Source organism: Centropristis striata, chromosome 4 (assembly GCF_030273125.1).
Source record: "Centropristis striata isolate RG_2023a ecotype Rhode Island chromosome 4, C.striata_1.0, whole genome shotgun sequence".
NCBI classification, from domain to species: domain Eukaryota; kingdom Metazoa; phylum Chordata; class Actinopteri; order Perciformes; family Serranidae; genus Centropristis; species Centropristis striata.
Genome location: NC_081520.1, coordinates 9,778,724 through 9,800,310, shown reverse-complemented (window position 1 = coordinate 9,800,310; position 21,587 = coordinate 9,778,724). Strand labels below are relative to the sequence as shown.

Genomic DNA, 21,587 nt, shown 5'->3' with positions numbered 1-21,587 from the left:
CAAATTAATGTGCTATTGTATCCACTATGTGTACAACAGACAGTATGATTTAAAAACAGCCAATCAAACCTCAAACAGCAGACAACATGAAGGAAATGTGAAATTTGTGTTTCATATACTAATTTGAGGAAGGTTACATTCTCTTCATCGTTCATCTCTTGAGTGGAAGTTTGATTGATGTTTATGTCAGCTGGCTACATATGCTTCATGAATAATTTTAGTCTGATTTTTCTTTCCATTTGCCTCACTTTTTATGTGCAAATTGAAAATGTGCAAAAGACAGGTGGATGGAAACACATTCAGTGGCAGTGAGGCAGCATACACAACAGCACGTGTAATCTGTATGCGAGGACAGATTGCATGTGAGTTCACCCAATGAAAACAGACAGAAACTATTTGTTGCACTGTATTCTTTCTTATTCTGTTGAAGAAAGACTTCAAGGGAAATAAAAATAATAAGAAAGTAGGAAAGATAATGAGTTGCTGGTTATATTGTCAATCAAACAGCTGAAAACTAGACTGTTATTGATTGAAACCCTCCAATCAAATGAGTCAGAAATTGGATTAGTTTCCAACTATTTCTTCTTTGTGCTTTGCATTTAATCTTTTCATTCTTTTGAGAGATAGCAAATTGAGACTGGCATTATCCGATATTTTTTTCTTGTCATTAGCAGATGTCATAAAAAGACCAAAATCAACACTGAAGTCTTGCCTGTGTAGCCAAAACCTTGTGAAGATTATTTGTCTGTACCACAGAGATCCATGTGTCCAAAAAACTGCTGGAAAACCCAAAAATAAGCCATATTGTTTCACTGGGTGACATGTTCATTCATTTCTTTGACCCGAATCCAAAAAGGTTGGGATGTTGTCTAAAACAGAAATAGAACAGAATACTATAAGCAGGCAACGGCAGGGCTATGGTTTGACCAAGGTTAGATCTTGTTTTATTGAACTGATGTACTTTCTCTTGTGTTTTAGTCACATACATAATAACTATTCCAGAAACCTGAAGGTGTTACCTCATGCATGCATTTCAGCCATACAGTTCTTCTGTTATAAGCTTTGACTCTTGGTCTTAGTTCTCCCTCGACCCTTAAACCTACCCAGGCAGGTTGGTTTATAAAGGTTGAAACTGTTTGTGTTTGTACCAGTGATGGAGTCGAGTCACCAGTTTTCGAGTCCAAGTCAATCACCAAAGAAATGCTGGATTCCAGTTCGAATCAAGTCCCAAGTCAAAATCACTAAGGAGAGTCAGAGTAGAGTCACCATAAGCTGAGTTTGATCTGAGTCATTAAGGCTGAGTCTGAGTAGAATTCCAAGATTGCCTCAAGTTTTCTATTCTGGCACCTTCAAAGAATAGACATAAATGAAATACACATAAAAAGGTCTACATTAAACAAAAATGACACACTGTCACCATTTCAGGGAGTTTATTTCATTCTTATAAGATCAACCAATGGTTCCAAAATCCACAGAAACTGAAAAGACATTGACATTAACATTTCAAAGTCAACTTGAATAATGTGGTAGTTCCTTTTCTTTATATGCATTGTTGTAAACGTCATCAAGTTCAAGTCATTGTGCGCCAGAATGCATGAGTCATCAGAGTGAGGATCCGAGTCGAGTCACGAGTCATGCAAATCGGGCTTCGAGTCTGGCCCAAAGTCCAGAACTTGAGTACTCCTGGTTTGTACACAGCATCCCAACTTCTTTGGGATCAGGATTCTATGAACATGGTCATATAGTTTATTTTAGTTAATCCCAGAAACAAGATCTTGCTGCTGTGACTCTGAAACTTTGACAGGTACAGCATAGAGAACATCCTGACGGGCTGATATGGCATCTGCACTGCTCTCAGCGATAAGGCTTTAAAGAGGTTGGTTAAAAAATGCCCTAAAAAAACTGCCCCAGAACAGAGCTGCCATCCACGGAGGACCTCCATACCGAGCGATGTGGGAAGAAAGCCAACAAACTAACCAAAGACCCCTATCACCCCACATCTGAACTCTTCTTAATACTCAGAGCAACTGAAAAAGTCCCCAACAAAAGCACTGTTTACTTCTCTCTGAGTAGCATTGGCTTTTAAAAATGTATGTCCTCAGCAGGAACCAATGTGGTCAGAGCCACCGGGAGAGTGAAGTTGGACAGTATATGTTTTTTTTATGGGATTTATTGACAGCAAGAAAAATATCGTTTTAGGCTCCAACATCCCTATGTTTGTGGATCTGTTTAAAGTCTGCAGAAGAGGAAGAAGTTTTGATGCCAGTTGAACATATAATAATAACTCATCTTTTGTTTAATGGACTGCAGCGGGTTATCTCGAGGCAAAGTAACAAACAGAATAACACACTTTACCTTCTGCAGCTATGAACTCACCGTACGGGAGCTGTACACACCACTGAATGCCTTTACCTTAAGTGACGCCTTGTGCATCACAATTACCCACACACAGCCCTGCATCAGACCGTGAGTTGACTTTTATGTTCATGTGAATGTGGGCCGCAGCAGCAGTCGATGACAGCTTAATTCCCGGGCTGGGCCCCCCCTGCTGAGGCCCACCATTTGTGTGAGCTGACAGACGGAGATCAGACCAAGGAGAGACGAGTGGGAACCCTACGAGTACGCTCAGGTTTCTGGGCGCTGTGAAAAGATTTGTGCAGGCCATTCAGATCTGACGGAGTTTCCCATGTTTTGCGCTGCAGCGGGGGGTTTTGTCAAAGTGTTTAGATAATGAGTCCCCCTATCTTTTTCATCTGTGCACACACAACTGATACACGAAAGGCTGACGTTGTGTTTGGTTTAGATCCTCGATGCCACCAAAAACTACACACCGCAGAGTTGAACTTTCCTCTCGTCACAAACCAGGGGCAGAGGGGGTCCATGCAATTACTCTGGAAAAGGCAGGAAACAGGTAAACAGGTGTGGAAAAAAGAGAAGTGGGGATGAAATGAGCTGGAAAGAGGGGTGACCTCAGTTTAAAAGGGTTTGGGTAATAGAGGTTTTGGGCCATCATGAGCGCCTGAGGTAAAAGGGGGCACAGGGAGCAGGATAAGAAGGATTAGGGGACCTGGGGAAACAAGGTTGTACTACTTTGATAGAGGTCACAGCGTGCAGCAGGCGAGGAAACAGCCGAGGCTTAAGGGGACATTGTTTTTTGAGCATCTAATTTTGAGATAAGTGCTGTTTTATAACGCGTACCTGAGGAATGTGGTTAATGCAATGTTGACCTTCTGAAGATGACAGTGGGCAAACCTCTCTCAGGTGCTGAAATGACACGATTGTGCTTCGTCTTCCTGCTGATGAGTAACGCCGCTTCGGTCTCCACGCAGTTTAATGGATACAACTGTGACGCCAGCTACCACAGCAGGTTTCCTGGTGAGAATACTAACACACGCATATAACACAATGTCTTTTTACAATCCATACACTCTTCTGCCAATATACAAATCCTCTTTTAAAGCATTTGGTCCTTGTTTATAAACAGTTATATATGAATTCTAACACTATAATACAGTATCATTATGGTATTATTACACACATGAACAGGGCTTTTAGTGTATTTAATTGCATGTAAATTATGTTTATGAAAAACTTCTTCAATAATGTTTTGTTATCATTCATTCATTCACTGTTTTTATACCATTCTGGATGCCTCATAGCAGGTTTTAAAGGAGAAATTATCATTTTTTTTAAAAATACATAAATAAATAGTTAATGTTCTTTTATCTGTATATATCATAAAACCATGTATTTACTGTGATTATACTGATTATAAATAATAAATTGGCATTTAAATCAAAGTGTTATCAGAAAAGTGATTGAAAGTGCAATTTATATATATATATTTCAGTAGTACTAATTGCACAGCATCTTAATATATGGTAGCTTTATTCCACTTTAATACATTTATCTGAATATCAAAACAAATAACTTAGTGAAAATTGTATTTCTTATTATAACTACCAAAATAGCTCCACTTTAACCTGCTACATCTTTCAAATGATGCTGAGAAATTAGGGAATTAATACTTTTTTTATTTTTATTTTTTAAAAGTAATTTTTAAAACAATAGTCCTCTGTGAATTTTCTATGAATTCTGGGATTGTAACACAACAGGAGGAGTTTACATCCTACAGTTTAAATCTTACACATTTTAAGACTGATTCTATTTCTAGACAGTATATTTACTGATAATAACTTTTATTATAAATAAATCAGTGCTTCAGTATTATTCCATCAGAATTCTTGGCAACATGCAAACTAAATGGTAAAAATTCTTTAAACATGTCTGTAATTTTCCTAAGAAGCCTCATCGAAAGAACTAAACAGCTGTCTGAGCAGAAAATAAATAAATAAATAAATATTTTAAAGACTTTATTTTTGGTGTGTCCTGATATAGAGGGAAGATAAAACAATAAACTTTGAAGTATACACAATATTTTATTTTATGTATTGATAAAATAATATATATCATTATTAAGTTGAAAACTTTCTTATGAATACATATTTAATTTTGGTGATTTGGCCCCTGCCATACTGATGTGAAAATTTTAACATATTTCACATAGACTTCAGCCTCTCATTTCTCAACTTTGCTGCAGTTTTTGTAATTAAGTTACTTCAGATTTAAAGCCTTTTTTTCTCTCAGCTCACTGTATCTTAAGTTACAGGTCCTGTTGTATTTCATCACCATCTAATCAGAGACTATTTTCTCTCCTGAGATTTCAGAGAAATGTGTGTAGAATAGTAAGGCGGCAGTGCTTGGGAGCCAAAATTGTAAAGGTGCAACATTTGGAAAAATTTCAATTTGTATTGATTTGTTTTGTAAAGCTCTAATCTAACAGATTTTTAAGTGTTTTCCTCTGGTCCTCCAGGTGAGAGGGACATCAGTGTGTACTGCGGGGTCCAGACCATCACCTTGAAGATCAACTTCTGCCCCGTGCTCTTCTCTGGCTACACCGACGCAGATTTGGCACTAAACGGTCGCCACAGTGACACCCAATGCCGTGGCTTCATCAACAACAACACCTTCCCCACAGCGGTCCTGTTCAGCATCAGCCTCAGCACTCTGGAGGCCTGCGGTAACAGCCTGGTGGTAAAGAATACACAAACACAAGCATTGGTGTTAAAATAATCAATAAGCAACTTCATCGTGTTGTTTATTGACTCGGGAGGTGGCTGAGATGTTTCTCTCTGCAGGTCAGCACAGCCTTTGGGCCCAATGCCTATGGGAACATGTCTCTGGTACAAATTGGGAATGTCTCAGGATATATCGACACCCCTGACCCACCAGCTATAATCAGCTACCTGCCCGGTTTGTTGTATAAATTCAGCTGCAGCTACCCCCTGGAGTACCTGGTCAATAACTCGCAGCTGGCATCGTAAGTTGCTGCCAAAAAAATCCCTTAGTGTCCAAAAAGACAGTTTGACCTTCAGGAGTTACACAGCAGATTTTTATATTAAGATTTATACATTTAATTAGGAGTTACTCAAGATTTGTTTATTGTTCTCCTAAATTGTGATGACAGTTAAGCACCTGATTTAAAAGCCTGAGCTGGTTTGTGTCTTGTGTTATTCTGAGAACAATTTATTCAAGTATATGCATAATTTCTTAATGGCCTAGATGCTAATTCACACACAGTAATTCCTCTGAATGATGAGCCACGTAAATGAATGAATGTACTATTGCTTTAGCGTCAAACTCCATCACACCTATGCTTTCAAATTCCTTAGATGAATATGCACAAAAGATGAATTGAAATGAATGTGTTGAATCTTTTCACAGCTCCTCTGCTGCAGTGTCTGTCAAGGACAGCAATGGTACATTTGTGAGCACGTTAAGTATGATCCTGTACAACGTGAGTACACAGCCTATTATGTACATGCAATGCATGAACTTTGAAGCTTTGGTACAATCCAGTTTCACTATTTCATCTGCTCTATAAGAAACTATGTAACAGTTAGGAGGGCATATCACCAGATTTATAATTTTTATTATTTTATTTAATGTCAACAAATCGTAATCAAAAAACAACAATGAGGTTTTTTTCATGTTTTTCATGAAATGTGTATTAATCCACCGCTGAAAGTAGTCCCTAACAAATGCACAATTTACTCCAGTTTGAGTGATGCTTGCTGTTAACTACAGTACCCAGCAGTTTTAGGGAATTAATAAATATTTGAAATGAAAGGATATATTTATCTAAGAGTTTTGTCTTTAGTAGGAACAAACGGGCCTGAGAGCCCCAAACAGGCTGGCTGGTTGCTTTGAGTCTTTTTGAGGGATTTATTGACAATAATAAAAATATAGAAAAATGACAGCCATTATTCAAATGCTCATTAAGTCAAGACTGAGGCTCTATGTTAATTAGATTTTTCACATTTTACATTTTTAGTGAATAACTAACAATGATTTCTTTTTCTCTTCACTTTTTTTTTTCTTTTAACAGGATTCAACGTACAATCAGCCTCTCTCTATTCCAATGGCTGGACTGGCTTTAAAAACCAGAGTGTTTGCTGCTGTGAAGGCCACAAACTTAGACAAACGGTAGCACATCTGATTATTCAATATTGAATATTGTTTTTTTCCTATTTTCCAGAAGTCTTAAATATTGCTGGTGCAGCAGATATTTCTTTTTTTCGGTGAAGCAGAGATGATATATTTCATCAATCACACCATCTTTCCCACCATCATTTTTACAGATTTAGTCAATTTTTTTCTATGGTTTGGCTACTTTCATTATACCATTATGTTATTATTCTACATGAAGGCGCCAGTCGGCTTTCCCATGTGTAGTTAGATCTCTATCCTCCATCCCGTCTCACAGTTTTGTCTCTCTGCAGGTGGAACATTTTGATGGACTACTGTTACACAACCCCCTCAGGGAATCCTAATGATGAACTCCGCTATGATCTTTTCTTTGGGTAATCTCGCTTTTTTCCCTCCTCCTCAAGATGATAACATGATAACCCACAAAAGGGAGTCATTACCTATTCAGGCTCTCCAAATGGATTATCCCAAATGAATGCTACTATTTTTCTTCTCCATAAGTGCTTAAGCATAAATGTAGATGTCAAATCTGTCATTTTCAGTGTGTGCATGTACATATGGCTGTATCTGTGCTTTCTTCCCTTTTCACACAGCTGCTACAAAGACCCACAGACGACAGTTTTCGAGAATGGGAAGAGTCAGATGGGACGGTTTTCCTTCGAGGTTTTCCGTTTTGTTAAACACAGACACCAGAAGATGTCAACTGTGTTTCTGCACTGCGTCACCAAGCTGTGCCGGGCTGACGACTGCATCATGCTCATGCCAGTGAGTGTAAAAAATCACGAATCTCAGTTTGAGTGCCCTGACCTCAATGAGGACTGAAATCTGATGATGTGATTGGCAGATTTGTGGGCGACGGCGCAGGCGGGAGGGAGGGGAGAGCCTTGATTCCCCACCCGTAGCATCTGGGAACACCGTCATCACCGCTGGACCAATCATCACAAGGAGTGGTACGAACAGTAAACTGGCTCTGAAAAGAAAAGTTAGACATTTTGGGAAATACTCAAAAGAGAAGAAAAACCAAGAGGGGGATATGCTGCATCATGATATTCTCATAATACAGCATATTCTCCTTAATGGTTTGAATTACAGTTACAAAATATGACTGTTCTATTTAACTAAGTGTTGTGTGTCGCTGGTTAATGTTATGAAACAAAACTACTTAGGTAGATTTAAGAAAAAAGATTAGAGTTTCTTTTAAAATACAACTATCACCGTACGTAACTACAGGACACAGTTAGGTAGCTGATGTTTACTGTGACGTATTTATGCATGGAAGTTCATTTATAAGTTAACTTAAAATAGCAAAGTTGACTTTTGGTTTAACAGGGACATAATCACTGGTCTCCTGGGTCAAAGTCTGCTTGTGGGCGTCCCTCTCGCCCTGTACGGACTTTATCAGTCTTTATACTGCACCATCTTTGCTCCCGTCATAATTACTACAGCCACCATAGGTCGCATGGATTACAACAAACTCAGTTTATCTCAAAAATGAATCGGAGAAGCATATTTCCCCAAAATGCTTAACTATTTTTTTTATATGTAGAACATAGATAATTATAGAGTCATTTCAGATAAATGATTGTAATGAACACTTTTAAAATTATTTTTCAGATGAAACTCCTGTCAACAACTCCCAACTCGGTAAGCAGCTTCATGCTATGTTGCACAACATGAAATATATCACATGTGACTCATTACTTGTAAAGGTAGCAGATACCCATAGAACTTGATGATTTAAAAGAAGTTCCACCACTCTTTCTGAGAGTAAAAGAAACAAACTCGGCTCATGTTAAGCCCTCGTCAAAGAAAATGTCTGTTTCAAGTTTCTGCTTTTCTTTACCTCTCAATCCTGCAGCATCTGGCGGCCCCACCCAGCCAATGAACCCAGTAACCAGCGCTCTGATCTCAGGTGTGGTCGTCCTGGGCGGGGTCAGCGTGGGCCTGTTCCTGCTGTCGCTCCGCCTTCTGCAGAAGCCCCGCCTCCCGACAACCACAGCCTCAGGTGTTTGGAACCCCACCTTTAAATGAATAAACTGATCTGTATATAATGACATGTTGGCACTGATGATATGTGCAGAATGTGTACAGGTGTTGGGTACACAAACGGATGTGCATGTGTGCTTTCCTTTGTACACATATTATTAAATGTGTATATTTTATTGTTGTAGGCGTTGTGTATTTATTGCCTTCAATACCTCATTGTTTTTATTACCCATTGTTATCTATTGCTTGGTCAATCACAGTGTTTACAGAAGCTTTACACTCGTAACTCATAATGGATAAACGTTAATCTTTAGAACTTGTAATAAAAAAATTGCATCAGAAATATTCCCTTTCTTTCTTTTATGTGGGCCAACACCTCAGTTGTGTTGAAAAAAAAACACCCTTATTTTGATTTATTTTTATCTTTTTTTAATCAATTTTATAAAGTTTGTCAATAGAAAAAAATAAAGATAAATGTGAAACCAAAATATAAACCATTGTCATATTTTATTTGTGTATTTTCCTATCAAAATTTGTATTTTTAAAATTATTTAATTATTTCATTAAAAATAAATAAACTTTTAAATTATATATTGTATGTATATTGGTAAACGGTTTTCCTTTTTAATTTTATTTATTTATTTATTTATTTTGTGGGTCAATAAAAAAAGTTATGAAAGATTAAATAATCTATAGAAACCATTGTCATATTTATTTGCCATGTTTCTATGTTTTTGCTTTAGAGTCAAAATTATAGCATTAATAGCATCATAACCCCCTACAATGTTAAAATTAACAAGTAATTGCCTTTAAGTGCCTTAAACCTGCTTTGTTTCTAATGGCCAGCAGAGGGCGACTTTACTGCTTGTAAAAAATATATATAATTTTATAAAAGTCAATGAGAAAATGACCCTACTTCGGACTTGATTTGTTATATCAGTAAACATTTTCTTACTTTACTTGCTCTTACTTTATGGTTTCAATCGCTACTTTGAAGTTTTCTTCAATAGTTTATTTTGTAAATTATGGTCCCATTTAGAATAAAATAGAAGATAAAGGAGGGCATGCTTTGAGGTGTAACTGTGAACTTGTTTTTAAATTTGTTTTTAAGATAACTAACATACATGGTGTTCACATGATAGCAACAATGTATAATACTTAATATAACATGTGATTTTATGTTTGTATAAAACATGGCTCAGTCTCCTGAGTGTCAGTAAATGCAATCTATCATCAAATGGCAGCATAAAGAAATGTTTGTATAGTTGGGTAATAAAATAGGTTTCACGCCATTTCTTCCTTGATTTATCTTCAATCAGTGAAGTTTACTTATTCCTCTTTAATATTGACAGATATCTGTGAAAGTTTTCCAAATGTCATGGCCCCCTTGGTGTGTAATCTCAAGGAAAATGAACAAAATACGAAACACTGCCAGAGCTCATTTGATGACTGCCAGAATTAATCTTTCAATTTTTGCCGTATTGATTTTCTTTTCCGATGACCTATATAAATGTCTGTTGGCAGCAGCTGCGTCTCACGTGTCTGACTCCGCGGCTGTTTTCGTGACCCCCTCGGCTCTGCTGCATTCACTGCTCTTTATCACTCTAAACCCTCATTTCAACAGCCATTTTGTGATGTATTCAGCGTCCACAATGACCGCAGATAACTGAAATGAGAGGAATAAATGCTATCATCCCCCTCTCAGTTTACTATCTGCGATAATTGATTAAACCCTCCTCCCAAAAATGGAAATAAGGCTGGATTTGGCTTTTAATGCTGAAGCCAAGTTCAAGCCCAAAGAAAACTTTTTTTTGAAAGACCTGAGGACTGAGACTGACTCATGGCATGTTTATGTCCACACGTCATGACAATAATAACAGGTTCTCTATTTGTGGATTCATATGTTTGACAAAACATTTACGGAGACGCCCATCCTCCAACTTGACCCCGATCACAGCTTCTCTTCCCAGGTGGCTCACCTGACAGGATCACGTTTCCAGCTGTCCTTCACTGATTTTCTTCAACATTAACCTAATTTCAAATGCATATGAACATCAACTATTTGAAGACAGATACTAGTGTAAATCTTGTGTTATTTATACTTCAATTAGAAGCTTAATAAACATAATGAATGAGAGTCACATTATCAGTCCGACTGATGTGTTTGTTTATAATAACGACATTAAATAATGAGCATCAAAAAACATATAAAAGTTTTTTTTTTTTATGACAATTTTGCTGCATTTAAGAATTTTTTGTCATTCAGGTCTCATTAAACCAGTAATGGAAGTACATTTTCACAAGTACTGTACATAAATGCTATTTTTATATATTTGTATGCGAGTATTTCCATATTCTGTTACTTTATTCTTCTATTCCACTTTGACTCTGAGGGAGATGTTGTACTTTTTACACCACTATATTAATTGATACCTTAAAGTTTATTTACAAATTAAGATTCTTATGACAAAATATATCAATGAGCTAATACATTATGATGTATTATTATGGATTGAGCTACCCAAACACAAAATTAAGTGATTGAAATAAGCCCCACCTATAGCATCTGCAACTTTAAATTGGTAATCAATAATAAAAAATATCCAAATGTATGATAAACATTTTTTCTGAAATGGTCCATTCTGCACTTTTACCTTTTGTACTTTATGTTTTGATGCTGCTACTTTTCTACTTTTACTTTGAGTATAATTTATATTGGAGTATGTCTACATTGTGGTTTTTTACCCATCACTGCATCAAACAACCAAACACCACAGAAGACAAAAGGTCCTTTTTTTCCTCTTCTATGCGTGAGGCCCCAGTAATAGAAACTATACATACTCTTACTTTATTAAGTTTCATATTAGCAGGCAAAGGGGAGGGGGTGGTCCACACACAAAGTCACAAAGCCTTATGGACATTGTTTAAGCATGTAACTTTAAAGGAGGCTGTGTTGGGTTTCATCATTTGCCTCCAGGAGAGGACCTCAACCTCAAAAACTGAATTGTTTACGCAAACCGAGGAAGCCCCACCAACGTGGCATTGACCCTGTTTCCATCCAATCCTAGTCTGGTGACCATACCACGGTCATGTTCACCATATATAAAAGAGCACACTGCTCTCCTAACCTAAACCAGCAAAGAGACTGAGGAGGTAAGGTCCAGGCTAAGAGGCACACAATCTTTCCTTGATTGACAGCTCTGGATTCAGCATCCAAATGTGGACCTTTATTGTTAAAATGGCCTAACTGGATTTTTTCTGCATTGTGCTGGATTTAATAGGGTTCTGTGTTTGACATCTGTGTGTTTGCCTCAGCTTTTTCACAGAGGGCTGAGCAGTGAGATGGCTTTTTCCAGCTTCCTCATCCTGACCTCCCTGTGTATTGCGGGCCGAGAGGCCCTCAGCGTATCTGACTGCGGAGCATTTGCCAGACGACCAGGTAAGATGAGCGTGACCTTCAATCTCACTTATTTGTTTTGGATTGGAGGGGTCAGATTGATTTTATTTGAGATGTAGACCTTTAGGGAGGCCATATTGATTTTAGTTTACTCCAGATATTTAATTACCACACTTGAAAGAGTGTTGCACTGGTAAATGTAGAAACAGCCAAATGAATGAAATGTGCAGCATGTGATTCTGGAGAAGGATAGCTGATTGTTGAGTCTCGTCATGTCGCCACATACTGAGAGATTGGGTTGGTAGAAAGGGCAGAACACCAAAACCAAAGCATCAATATTTGACAACCTGGGAATGAAACTCTGCGATCAACTATCTTTGCTCCAGAATGGCATACGGCACCTTTAAATATTAATGAATGTATTAACTGTTTATTAACTGTTCTTGTGCAACTTTTGTTACATTTTTTATGCAAATTGTATATATATATATATATATATATATATATATATATATATATATATATATATATATTTGTACAATTTAAATGTTTTTAATAGGAACTTGCATGCTTTTCTATCATTTGTCCACATTCATTTTTAGAAAACAATTCCTCCATCATTTGAAAATTTCACAATTCCATTAGAATGAATGAAAATCACACCAGAGTGTTTCAATAACGATGCCATCTTCCCACCATCAGAATACACAGATATCTCTGTGGTGTGCGGCACATCCTCCATCCACCTGGCGATTCAGATCTGCCCGGTCGTCTACACTGGATACAATGAGAGCTTACTGATCCTCAACCGCATCCGGGGTGATGTGAGCTGTCAGGGGACCCTGGACACCTCAGTGACACCTCCTGTGGTGAAATTCAGCTTCCCCATCCGTGAAGGAAACGCCTGTGGGAGTAACTTCTTGGTGAGTATTGTACCAATGAGGTGTCCTGATTTGAAGTCATGAGGGATGGTGATCATGGGACTTGTTAACCTTCAGCCGAGGAGAGTTAGAGGAGATTTAGGAAGCTCAAAGAGTACCTGAGTACTGAGTTCAGGTAAGAATAAGTGAAAAAGAGGGTCGATATAAGAGAACTTCAGTCTGCTCTTGACTTAATATACCACATTGACATGCAGTCCCACTCCTCTCCCATTTCTGAGGAGAATGACTAAGTTGTTCCACTTTCTAGCTGTGATTTCATCACCGCCGTCTGCTGTGCCAGCATCTATTTTTAAATATTTCTTAAATAATCATGCTTGCATTAAATAATTCCTCAGACCACGAGCGCGCCAGGCACGGGAATATTCTCCGACTTCTCCAACATCCAGTCGGTCAACGTCAGCGGTGTGATCCGATCCTTCGATCCCACCATCGGGACGATCACGTACAACGCTGAGCTCAAGTATTACTACTCATGTGCCTATCCACTGGAGTATCTCATCAACAACACACAGGTGGATGTGTAAGTGTTCAGTTATGATATGTGGGCTAAAACATACATTAAAACTTCTAACATTTCACTTGAGCACCAAGTATGATGTCATTCTTTTCTTCCTCGTAGGTCATCCTCCTCTATTGCTTTGAAGGACAACAATGGCAGCTTCATCAGCACCCTCAGCATGGCCTTGTACAAGGTGCCACCTTACACCTTTCCCCCATACCTCATTTCCTCTTGGCATAATCGTAAATTAGCTCATCTTATGTGAGCGCTTGTATAATGCTTTTACCTTCATTTCTTTGCCAGGATATAAATTACACCACGCCCCTCATCTTGCCAGCTGTGGGCGTCGAACTGAGAACAAACGTCTACGTGGAGGTGGTTGCATCCAACCTCACATCACAGTAAGAAACATTAACTTTATATGACACCTGCAGCTGTTTCTTTGTCTGGTTCAGACCTGGACCCCTTAGTAAAGGTGGAAAGTAAATAAGTACAGTTACTAAGGTGATGCACTGAAGTACATACTAGATACTTAAATTTCAACGGATTTTATGCTTCTTTATACTTTTTTCATTGGGATAAATTTGAAAACTTTCTGAGTGAGATTTTAGTTTTAAAAAAATACAAAAAACACAACGCATTGAAATATATATCTTAATATGAAAAAGAGATGACTGGTTTCTTTGTATATTAGACTGTAGATCAAAAGTGTGTTGGGTGACCGTGGAGAATGGGGATGGCAATCAATGAACTTCAAAATATTAGAAAAATATAATAAGGAAGGAAATATTAAATCATTAAAAAAAGCCAATATGTTTCTACCATTGTAGGTTAAAAAATGAAGTTAAATTAGTCAAAACATGTTGGCATTTTTTTTTTTACTGATAGTGAAATATCTAATAAATAATTCATATAACAATGAATGTGCCCTTTCTCATTTTTCTTATATTTTAAAGGTCCTTGACTTCCTTTGCTTTCTGTTTTAAAATATTCAGTAGCAATTAAGATGTCAAGTGAACAACAATATACCCAATGGAATTGAATGGAAATGAAAATAAACCAAAATGGAGCAGGAAATAAATTCTGCTGCTATTAGATAAGCACATTAGAGAATCATAAGAAGAGTTTAGTAACACAATTACAAGTGCAGACAATGAAGATGCCACAAGTGATTCTAAACAAAATCAATGGCAGCGTTATTCTTGATTGCACAGCTAAAAAATAATAGGCTAACAGTACATTTTTACAAGTACATTTGGTACATTTACTAAAAAAAAATGTCTCTGCACTGCAGTCATGTGGGATTTACTCTAAATCAAGTTTGCAACTAGAAATAAAAGTGCACAGTTTTACTTTTATCTTTCCAAAGTTGTTAGGAAGGTCGTTAAACACATATATGGACGGCTGTTTGCATGGAAACCCCATTGCATGACTAGATGAAAGGACGTTTTCGATCTCTCCTACTCTCCAAACCACTGTGACTGTGTCTTGATAGATTGTAAATTTGAGGATTCCACCTGTGACCTGGAGTCTCTGACTCGGTGCTGGGGACCTCATTCTTTCTCCACAGGTACTTTGTTCTTCTGGACCGGTGCTACGCCTCGGTGAACCCACAGCCCGCCAATTCCACCATCTTTAATCTGTTTGTCTCGTAAGTCATGACCATTTCTAAAAATATTCTGTGTGAGGAAAAAACTTCTTTAAAACTTTAAAACTTTTACATTTCTTTCAGTCCTCCAAGGCTTTTTAATGGGTTCTGTCTCTCGGTCCAGCAGTTTAAATTAAAACTTTTACATATTTCTACAGGTTTTCCCCCCTTCTGTGCAATAAGTGCACCACAGCTACCTCTAAATCCAAAGGGAGCCCTAGTCTAGATTTCATCTTCCTGCTTTTCTATCATTAATACACTGCCTGTATGTATCCGTGTGATGTGCAAATGGGGCACTTGTGAGGTTCGCCTTCTATTGAAAGGTGCTCCATAGATCAGCTCACCACCATGCTGGAGAACGGGGAGAGCCAAAAGGCCCGCTTCTTCTTCCCGGCGTTCCGCTTCATCGAGCAGCAGAATGAGACCATCTCCACCTACTATCTGCACTGCATCACTCGACTCTGCGAGCGCAGCACCTGCAGCACCTTCAAGGTAGGAAAGCGCCTTGTGCATTTCAAGCAGAAAATCTCCAAGTCCATCCCGATCATGAGCTCATGTCTGTCCTTCTGGTTTGATCCCCAGCAATGCAACAGGAGGAAGAGGAGCACGGAGACCATGGTGGTCCAGGACAGCATCACTGAGCCATCGGTGCTCACAGTGGCTATAAAGGCCAAGAAAGACAACTGTATGTCCCCCTCTGGTTTTTCTCTCTCTGCAAATGGGTAGTTAAAGGAGTCAGACAAAAGATATGCACACTGTAATGATAGCACCCAGGAGATTTAACAAAGAGGTCCTCATCAGACACAGTCAAGTAAACACAAGCCATATATAGAGACACAAACACCCCTGAGGTGCTTGTGATAAGCACGATTAGGGGAATAATTCTCCATTTTATGTATGCTTATTCGCTTTCTTTCTCAGCGTTAGATCAGAAGATGGATAACACTGATAGTATAAAAACTGGAAACAAGGGGAAACCGTTTACTCTGTCTAAAGGCAAGAAAATCCAAGTAGCAGTCTCTCTAGAGGAAGAAATATACAGTCACAGAAAAAATTATTAGACCATTGTTTTCTTCAATTTCTTGTTCATTTTAATGCCTGGTACAACTATAGGTACAATTATTTGGACAAATACAATAACAACAAAATTAGCTCATAAGAGTTTAATTTAAGAGCTGATATCTAGACATTTTCCATGGTGGCTAGATATAAGCTCTTAAATTAAACTCTTATGAGCTATTTTTGGTGTTATCATTATATTTGTTCAAACAAATGCACTTTTAGTTGTACCAGGCATTAAAATGAACATGAAATTACTTTCTGGAGTTTTGTTCAGGCACATGCAGAGAGGAACTGGGCCCCTTAATGTCAAAAGCGCCCTTTTATATTTTTATTTATTTTTTTTTTTTGTGAAGGTCTGCCCCTAGCCCTTATCAAGAGGAACATTTTACTATCATGAATAATTTAGCTATAAATAAAATGACCTGGCTGACGTCAGTAATCTTACGTCACATGATGACCTGCGGCAGGTGAAAGGTCATCATGTGACGTGCCCTCCGTCTTGCTCACGTGCAGCTGTGACCCAGGACGCTGCAGAGACAGCGGAAGCGTTTAGATGGTGAGTTTTGTGTTTGATTATGACGTTTTATTTAGTGCGTCACGCAGCGTCACCTTCACGTGGAGCATTATGTAACATAATATCGGTCCTGACCTTATTTATATACAGTCTATGGTCCTGACCGCTGGTTCTGTTGCTGAATATTTCGGACTCTCAGTGACGCTCACCTGTATTTACCTCCTCGCTGTGCAGTGGTTGATGTTATGGAGGTCACATGATGAGCTGTGCTGGTTAAAGCTGTTGTGTTGCTGCTGATGTTACAGTGACAGAGACAGAGCTGAGCAACTCTGAATCATGTCGTGGTTGTTCAGTCACCTGTTGGTTTGTGTGAGCTGAATGCTGAAAGCTTTGAGGACTTCAGTCATCCAAAATACTTTTCAGTATTCTGCTGTCAAACTTTTTTTTCATATCTAATTTGTTCTATAAATATTAGACAAAAGAGAATGCAGTCTACTATATCTAAGATGAGTTTTTTGAAGTTCAGAATGTCAGTTAAATCAGGAAGTGTTTTATCACTTTTTTTTACCAGAGTCTCTTTAACTGACTTTAGAGTCTATTGATGTGGTGCAGGGAGTTAAAAGTGTTACTTTGCCTCTGTACTTGTTGTTTTGACACTGTTTTTTTCACACATTTAAAAAAAAATGTAAAATATAAATTTAAATATGCTAAGTTGTGAGCTTTAGAGCTGCTGATGTGTGTTTCTTTTCTTTTTTTCTCTTCTTTTTTAGTTTGGACAGAGCCAGGCTTTAACTCTTGACAAGAAAGCGAATAAGCAACATAGTTTGATACTTTCCTTGTAGGTGACAAAGTATGTATGCCTCAACAAAATGGCTTAAAAAATAGAATAAATTACAGAAAAAAGAATACACAAATACATATTATATAAGAACATATTGTGCCTTGACTAACATTGTTGAAAACATGAGTCATCCAAAAAGTTCATATAAAAACCACTTCATGAAAACAAAATGTAAATAGAAAAAAAATAGTCTGACTCCTCTCCTCTTCAGATTGTTTTTATCCAGTCCTTGTAAAATGTCCTTTTGCTCTCCTGCTTTTGCTCTCTTTCCCTAATTAAATTTTTTTATTTCAATATTTTGTCAAGTATAATAATTCCCTCATGATGAAATACTGACTCTTCCTGTCTTTCTTGCAGCCATTCAACACAAAGAAGAGGGTAAGTATGTTATTTATTAACTCCACTGCATTGAGAACAGCCTTTCACAAAGTTTTTACTCATTACATTCCTCCAGAAATGAAAAGCATTTCTTATCTGCTGCAAGTCATAATGTATTCTGTTGTCTGCCGGAACAGAGCATCCCATAATGGTGTCACTCTCATTTGTGCACAGCGCTGTCTGGTGGCCAGTCTGATGGCAAGGGCGCGTCTGTTGGCCTGGGGATTGCTGTGGCCGTCCTCGTTGTGATAGGTGTAGCAGCCTTTTTGATGGCTGCATCTTTTTATCGAAAACTGAAGCGGCTAAGCTAGCAGCGGCCCCTTAATGTTGGTGAGCGGAGGTCAGCCCAGGCTAAATGACATAATGAGTTTGACAGGGTGACATTCACATACTGGTGGAGGTGCATAATGTATGTATGTAGGACTCTGCTTTACTGAATCAAAGTATTGATTGAAGCACTTAATGTTTCTTTCCAATCCTTCACAGACTGTTAGACGTTATGGAAGGTGAAGTCTGAATAATGCACCTTTTCATGATGCACTGCATGTTAAAAAGGAGAGAGGGAACTCAGTTTTTACCTTAAAGGAATAGTTCAACATTTTGGGGAAATACACCTATTATTAAAATAGCTTTCTCCAGGAAGTCAATGGTCCCTGCCAAGAAATAGTCTGGCTAAACAAACAAGATATAAAGTGTTCGTTGCAGCAATGTTTTCTTATGAATGGGTTTGTACAATATCCCATTAAATAATGGTTGCTATTATAAATACATTGGAAGCATTGTGATATGGAACTACTTAAGGACAGGCAAAACACTTTTTTAAGGTTAGAAAAGCAGAACAGGGTTAGGCTTAAAATGAAATAACTACTGAACACAGTTATGTCAGTGTCATAGAACATAAAAAAATAATAATAAGAGGAAACAAACATCAGTCTCCTGTGTAAAAGTTCTGGTTATGTGCCCTCTGACCCGCCTTTAATGCGTCTGCGGTCTTTAAAGGGACACAATTTCGTGGGATGGCAACAAAATGTGGTGTATATTTTACTCCGTGGTGGAAAAAGTATTCAGATCCATTACTATAGTAAAAGTACTACACTGTGAAATTACTCCACTACAAGTTAAAGTCCTGATTTAAAACTTATTTAAGTAAAAATACAAAAGTATCAGCATCAAAATGTAAATAAGTATCAAAAATAAAAGTACTAATTTTGCAGAATATTCCAAATATATTATTGGATTATTATTATTATTGATGCATTAAGGGAAGCAGAGTTTTAGTTTTCTCAAGATGGGGCTCATTTGAACTACTTACTATACTGTTATACTTTAAATTGATCATGTTTTATGTTACATCTCAACCTGAAAAGTAACTAAAGCTGTCAGCTAAATGTAGTGGAGTAAAATGCACAATGTTTGCCTCAAAATGTAGTGGAGTAGAAGTAATGAACAAGTCACTAAAATGATTACTTGAGTAAATGTACTTAGTTACTTTATGCTAAGCTAAGCCTGCTGGCTGCAGCTCCAGCTACATATTTACTGTACATACATGAAGCAGACATGGATCTTCTCTTGCTCCCAACAAGACAGCAAATAGACATATTTTCCTCAACATTGAACTATTCCTCTAACTTACTGCTGGGGTAAAAAAAAAAAAAAAAAAAAGAGCAGAATACATTTTAATTAGCACACCTTTGTCTTACTAAAATGTGGTTTATTGTCAGTGAGTAATTATTATTTGATTCAGACTTCTTGTATATAAATGAAAATCTACATCTGTGTGTGTATTATGAACAGGAATGACACAGACAGTGGATTGCACACATTGTAACAATCTCTGATGGACGTATTTGAAAGCAGCCTAGTTTATTTTGTGCAAGCCAGAGCTGACCTGTTGCATGTCAAATGTAGAACAGCATGTGTAATTAATTAAACTCTAGATGCAAAATGAGTGTGCTATTACCCTGCTTTCTGTTGGTCATACAGACTACACGGCTTAAAATGAGCGGGTAAATTTGATTATTTATTTGCAGAATTTGCTTGTTTGAATGGTGTATTCAAGCCTGCATTGTATCACGGGAATTTACTTAGTTTTAATATGTGTAATAATGTACAACCTACTGTGGCAACTGTTGTGAGAAAGTTGGTTTATTTCCACAATGTGAATGATTGCTGCTGTGTATATTTGTGTCATTTTTCCATGTCACACATGCATTATTATGACTATTAAAGCTCGTAAGATATGAAACAAGAGGTTGTGTCTTCCAGCAGCAGACACTCACCTGCAGCCATGAGATTACCCTGCATGCCGTGGACGTGGATGCATTTTTTAAAGTCCACATGAAACAATTCCTGACATACAAGAAGGCTTTGGGTTAGCCTCATTGCAGTCTGTGAATTTAAAGTAAATGAAAAGGATTAATTCATCAAACTGAAGTGTAACTGGCACACGCACTTTTATGCTGTTTTATAACTGGAGGAATGTGGATCGTACAAAAAGTGGAGCTGTTCAATATGAATATCAGTGGGGGTTTTTTAGACTGGTACTTTCAGGAGTTTGAGGTTTGATGTGCTTTGCTTTGGAAGCACAGATAAAATAAAGTTTGTGTAGTGATGTTTTTGTAATGAGCCTCCACTAGAGGGTGTGTAATCACCATTTTTTTCATCTTAATTTTGAGGGCTTGTGCTACAGTTGTGATTTTCAAGTTAACCTGTCCTCAGTGCCTTTTTTGAATACATTTTGTGGTGCGTTTAGCCTCCAGAAATATATATAAAAAACGATACTGCCTTGCTTAGTGTTACAACACTTATTTCTCAGCTTTCTGAGTCTTCACATGCTGCCTGTATTTCAAGTTTATGTGGTCATGGGAAGGTAAGATCGATCATTTTCTGAGTGACCCAGTGGAAAAAAGCGAGACGTCTCCTCCTGTACACCATAAAAAGAACAAGCAAAGCAATCAGCTGGCTTGACAAATGATCTAATTACGAGTTCCTGTATTGTTAAGTAGGCCATGACAAACTCTATGACAAGACGACCCACTTTGAAACGTGAGGGGGATAAATCAGCTGAGCTGGAATGTAGTGCTCCATTAGGACTGCAGTAACTGTATGTTCGGGATAAATCCCCCCTTTATGAGTTCGCTGTAATTTAATTAAACCAACAGGGATAAACGCATGCTCTGTCGCTCTCTAATGGTGTGGACATTAACCTTTGTATCCAGCTGCTTTGCCCTCTATAATGTTAATAGCTGTGTGGGGGGACCGCAGTGGAGATCAGCTAGGAATGCACTTAGTTGCTTATGTTGCTCTTGACGGTGCATTTTTTGCTTCTATCTTACCCTTTTTGACAGTCAAGTCATGTTGTGATACATCTTTGTCGGCAGCATTTATATAGCGCCCATTAAAATTCTGTTTATTTCTCACTATTATCTGCAAAAGACATGAAATCTGTGTCTGTAAGGCCTCAACATCTTGGCCAGTTTGTCCTCAGCTGAAAGAATAATTGTCCTGTCATTTCCATTCTAATTAATATGCATATGAGTCTGTCTGTAGGCTATACATTAGGTTTAGTAGACAGCACAATCATGAAAAATTGATAGACCAGCTGTAATTTAGGGCTGGCATAAGAACATGAAGACTCTTGGAATATGATTACTTTGAATAAACAGTGTCAGAGTCGTGCTAATGGGCTGGTGTGATGCGCTAATGTGCTAAGGAAAGAAAAATAAAGCTTGGATGGGTTCAAGGCAGGTAAATGTGAAAAACTTAACAAAGG

At 37.8% G+C, this 21,587-nt stretch overlaps 2 protein-coding genes across 2 annotated transcripts; both read left to right on the top strand.

Moving 5' to 3' along the window:
• The first annotated feature begins 3,264 nt into the window (after positions 1 to 3,264).
• On the top strand, positions 3,265 to 8,994 carry LOC131970377 (zona pellucida-like domain-containing protein 1). Its single transcript, XM_059331762.1, has 10 exons — positions 3,265 to 3,375; positions 4,874 to 5,094; positions 5,199 to 5,380; positions 5,785 to 5,857; positions 6,449 to 6,546; positions 6,843 to 6,923; positions 7,143 to 7,314; positions 7,394 to 7,499; positions 8,164 to 8,193; positions 8,408 to 8,994. The coding sequence occupies exons 1-10, from the start codon at positions 3,270 to 3,272 to the stop codon at positions 8,578 to 8,580; spliced, it is 1,242 nt and encodes a 413-aa protein (XP_059187745.1). The 5' UTR covers positions 3,265 to 3,269; the 3' UTR covers positions 8,581 to 8,994.
• A 2,883-nt stretch (positions 8,995 to 11,877) lies between these two features.
• On the top strand, positions 11,878 to 19,432 carry LOC131969950 (zona pellucida-like domain-containing protein 1). Its single transcript, XM_059331182.1, has 10 exons — positions 11,878 to 11,974; positions 12,635 to 12,855; positions 13,209 to 13,393; positions 13,493 to 13,565; positions 13,676 to 13,773; positions 14,943 to 15,023; positions 15,344 to 15,512; positions 15,603 to 15,705; positions 17,795 to 17,815; positions 17,990 to 19,432. Exons 1-10 carry the CDS (start codon positions 11,878 to 11,880, stop codon positions 18,124 to 18,126), a joined length of 1,185 nt encoding a protein of 394 aa, XP_059187165.1. The 3' UTR covers positions 18,127 to 19,432.
• Positions 19,433 to 21,587: the final 2,155 nt, after the last annotated feature.

Excerpts from the sequence above, each read along its gene's own strand:
- LOC131969950 (XM_059331182.1), top strand. The coding sequence starts at position 11,878 with ATGGCTTTTTCCAGCTTCCTCATCCTGACCTCCCTGTGTATTGCGGGC. Across the intron at positions 13,394-13,492 it reads AACAACACACAGGTGGATGT|GTCATCCTCCTCTATTGCTT; the intron begins GTAAGTGTTCAG and ends TCTTCCTCGTAG. Across the intron at positions 13,774-14,942 it reads GCATCCAACCTCACATCACA|GTACTTTGTTCTTCTGGACC; the intron begins GTAAGAAACATT and ends CTTTCTCCACAG.
- LOC131970377 (XM_059331762.1), top strand. The coding sequence starts at position 3,270 with ATGACACGATTGTGCTTCGTCTTCCTGCTGATGAGTAACGCCGCTTCG. Across the intron at positions 3,376-4,873 it reads CTACCACAGCAGGTTTCCTG|GTGAGAGGGACATCAGTGTG; the intron begins GTGAGAATACTA and ends CTGGTCCTCCAG. Across the intron at positions 6,547-6,842 it reads GCCACAAACTTAGACAAACG|GTGGAACATTTTGATGGACT; the intron begins GTAGCACATCTG and ends GTCTCTCTGCAG.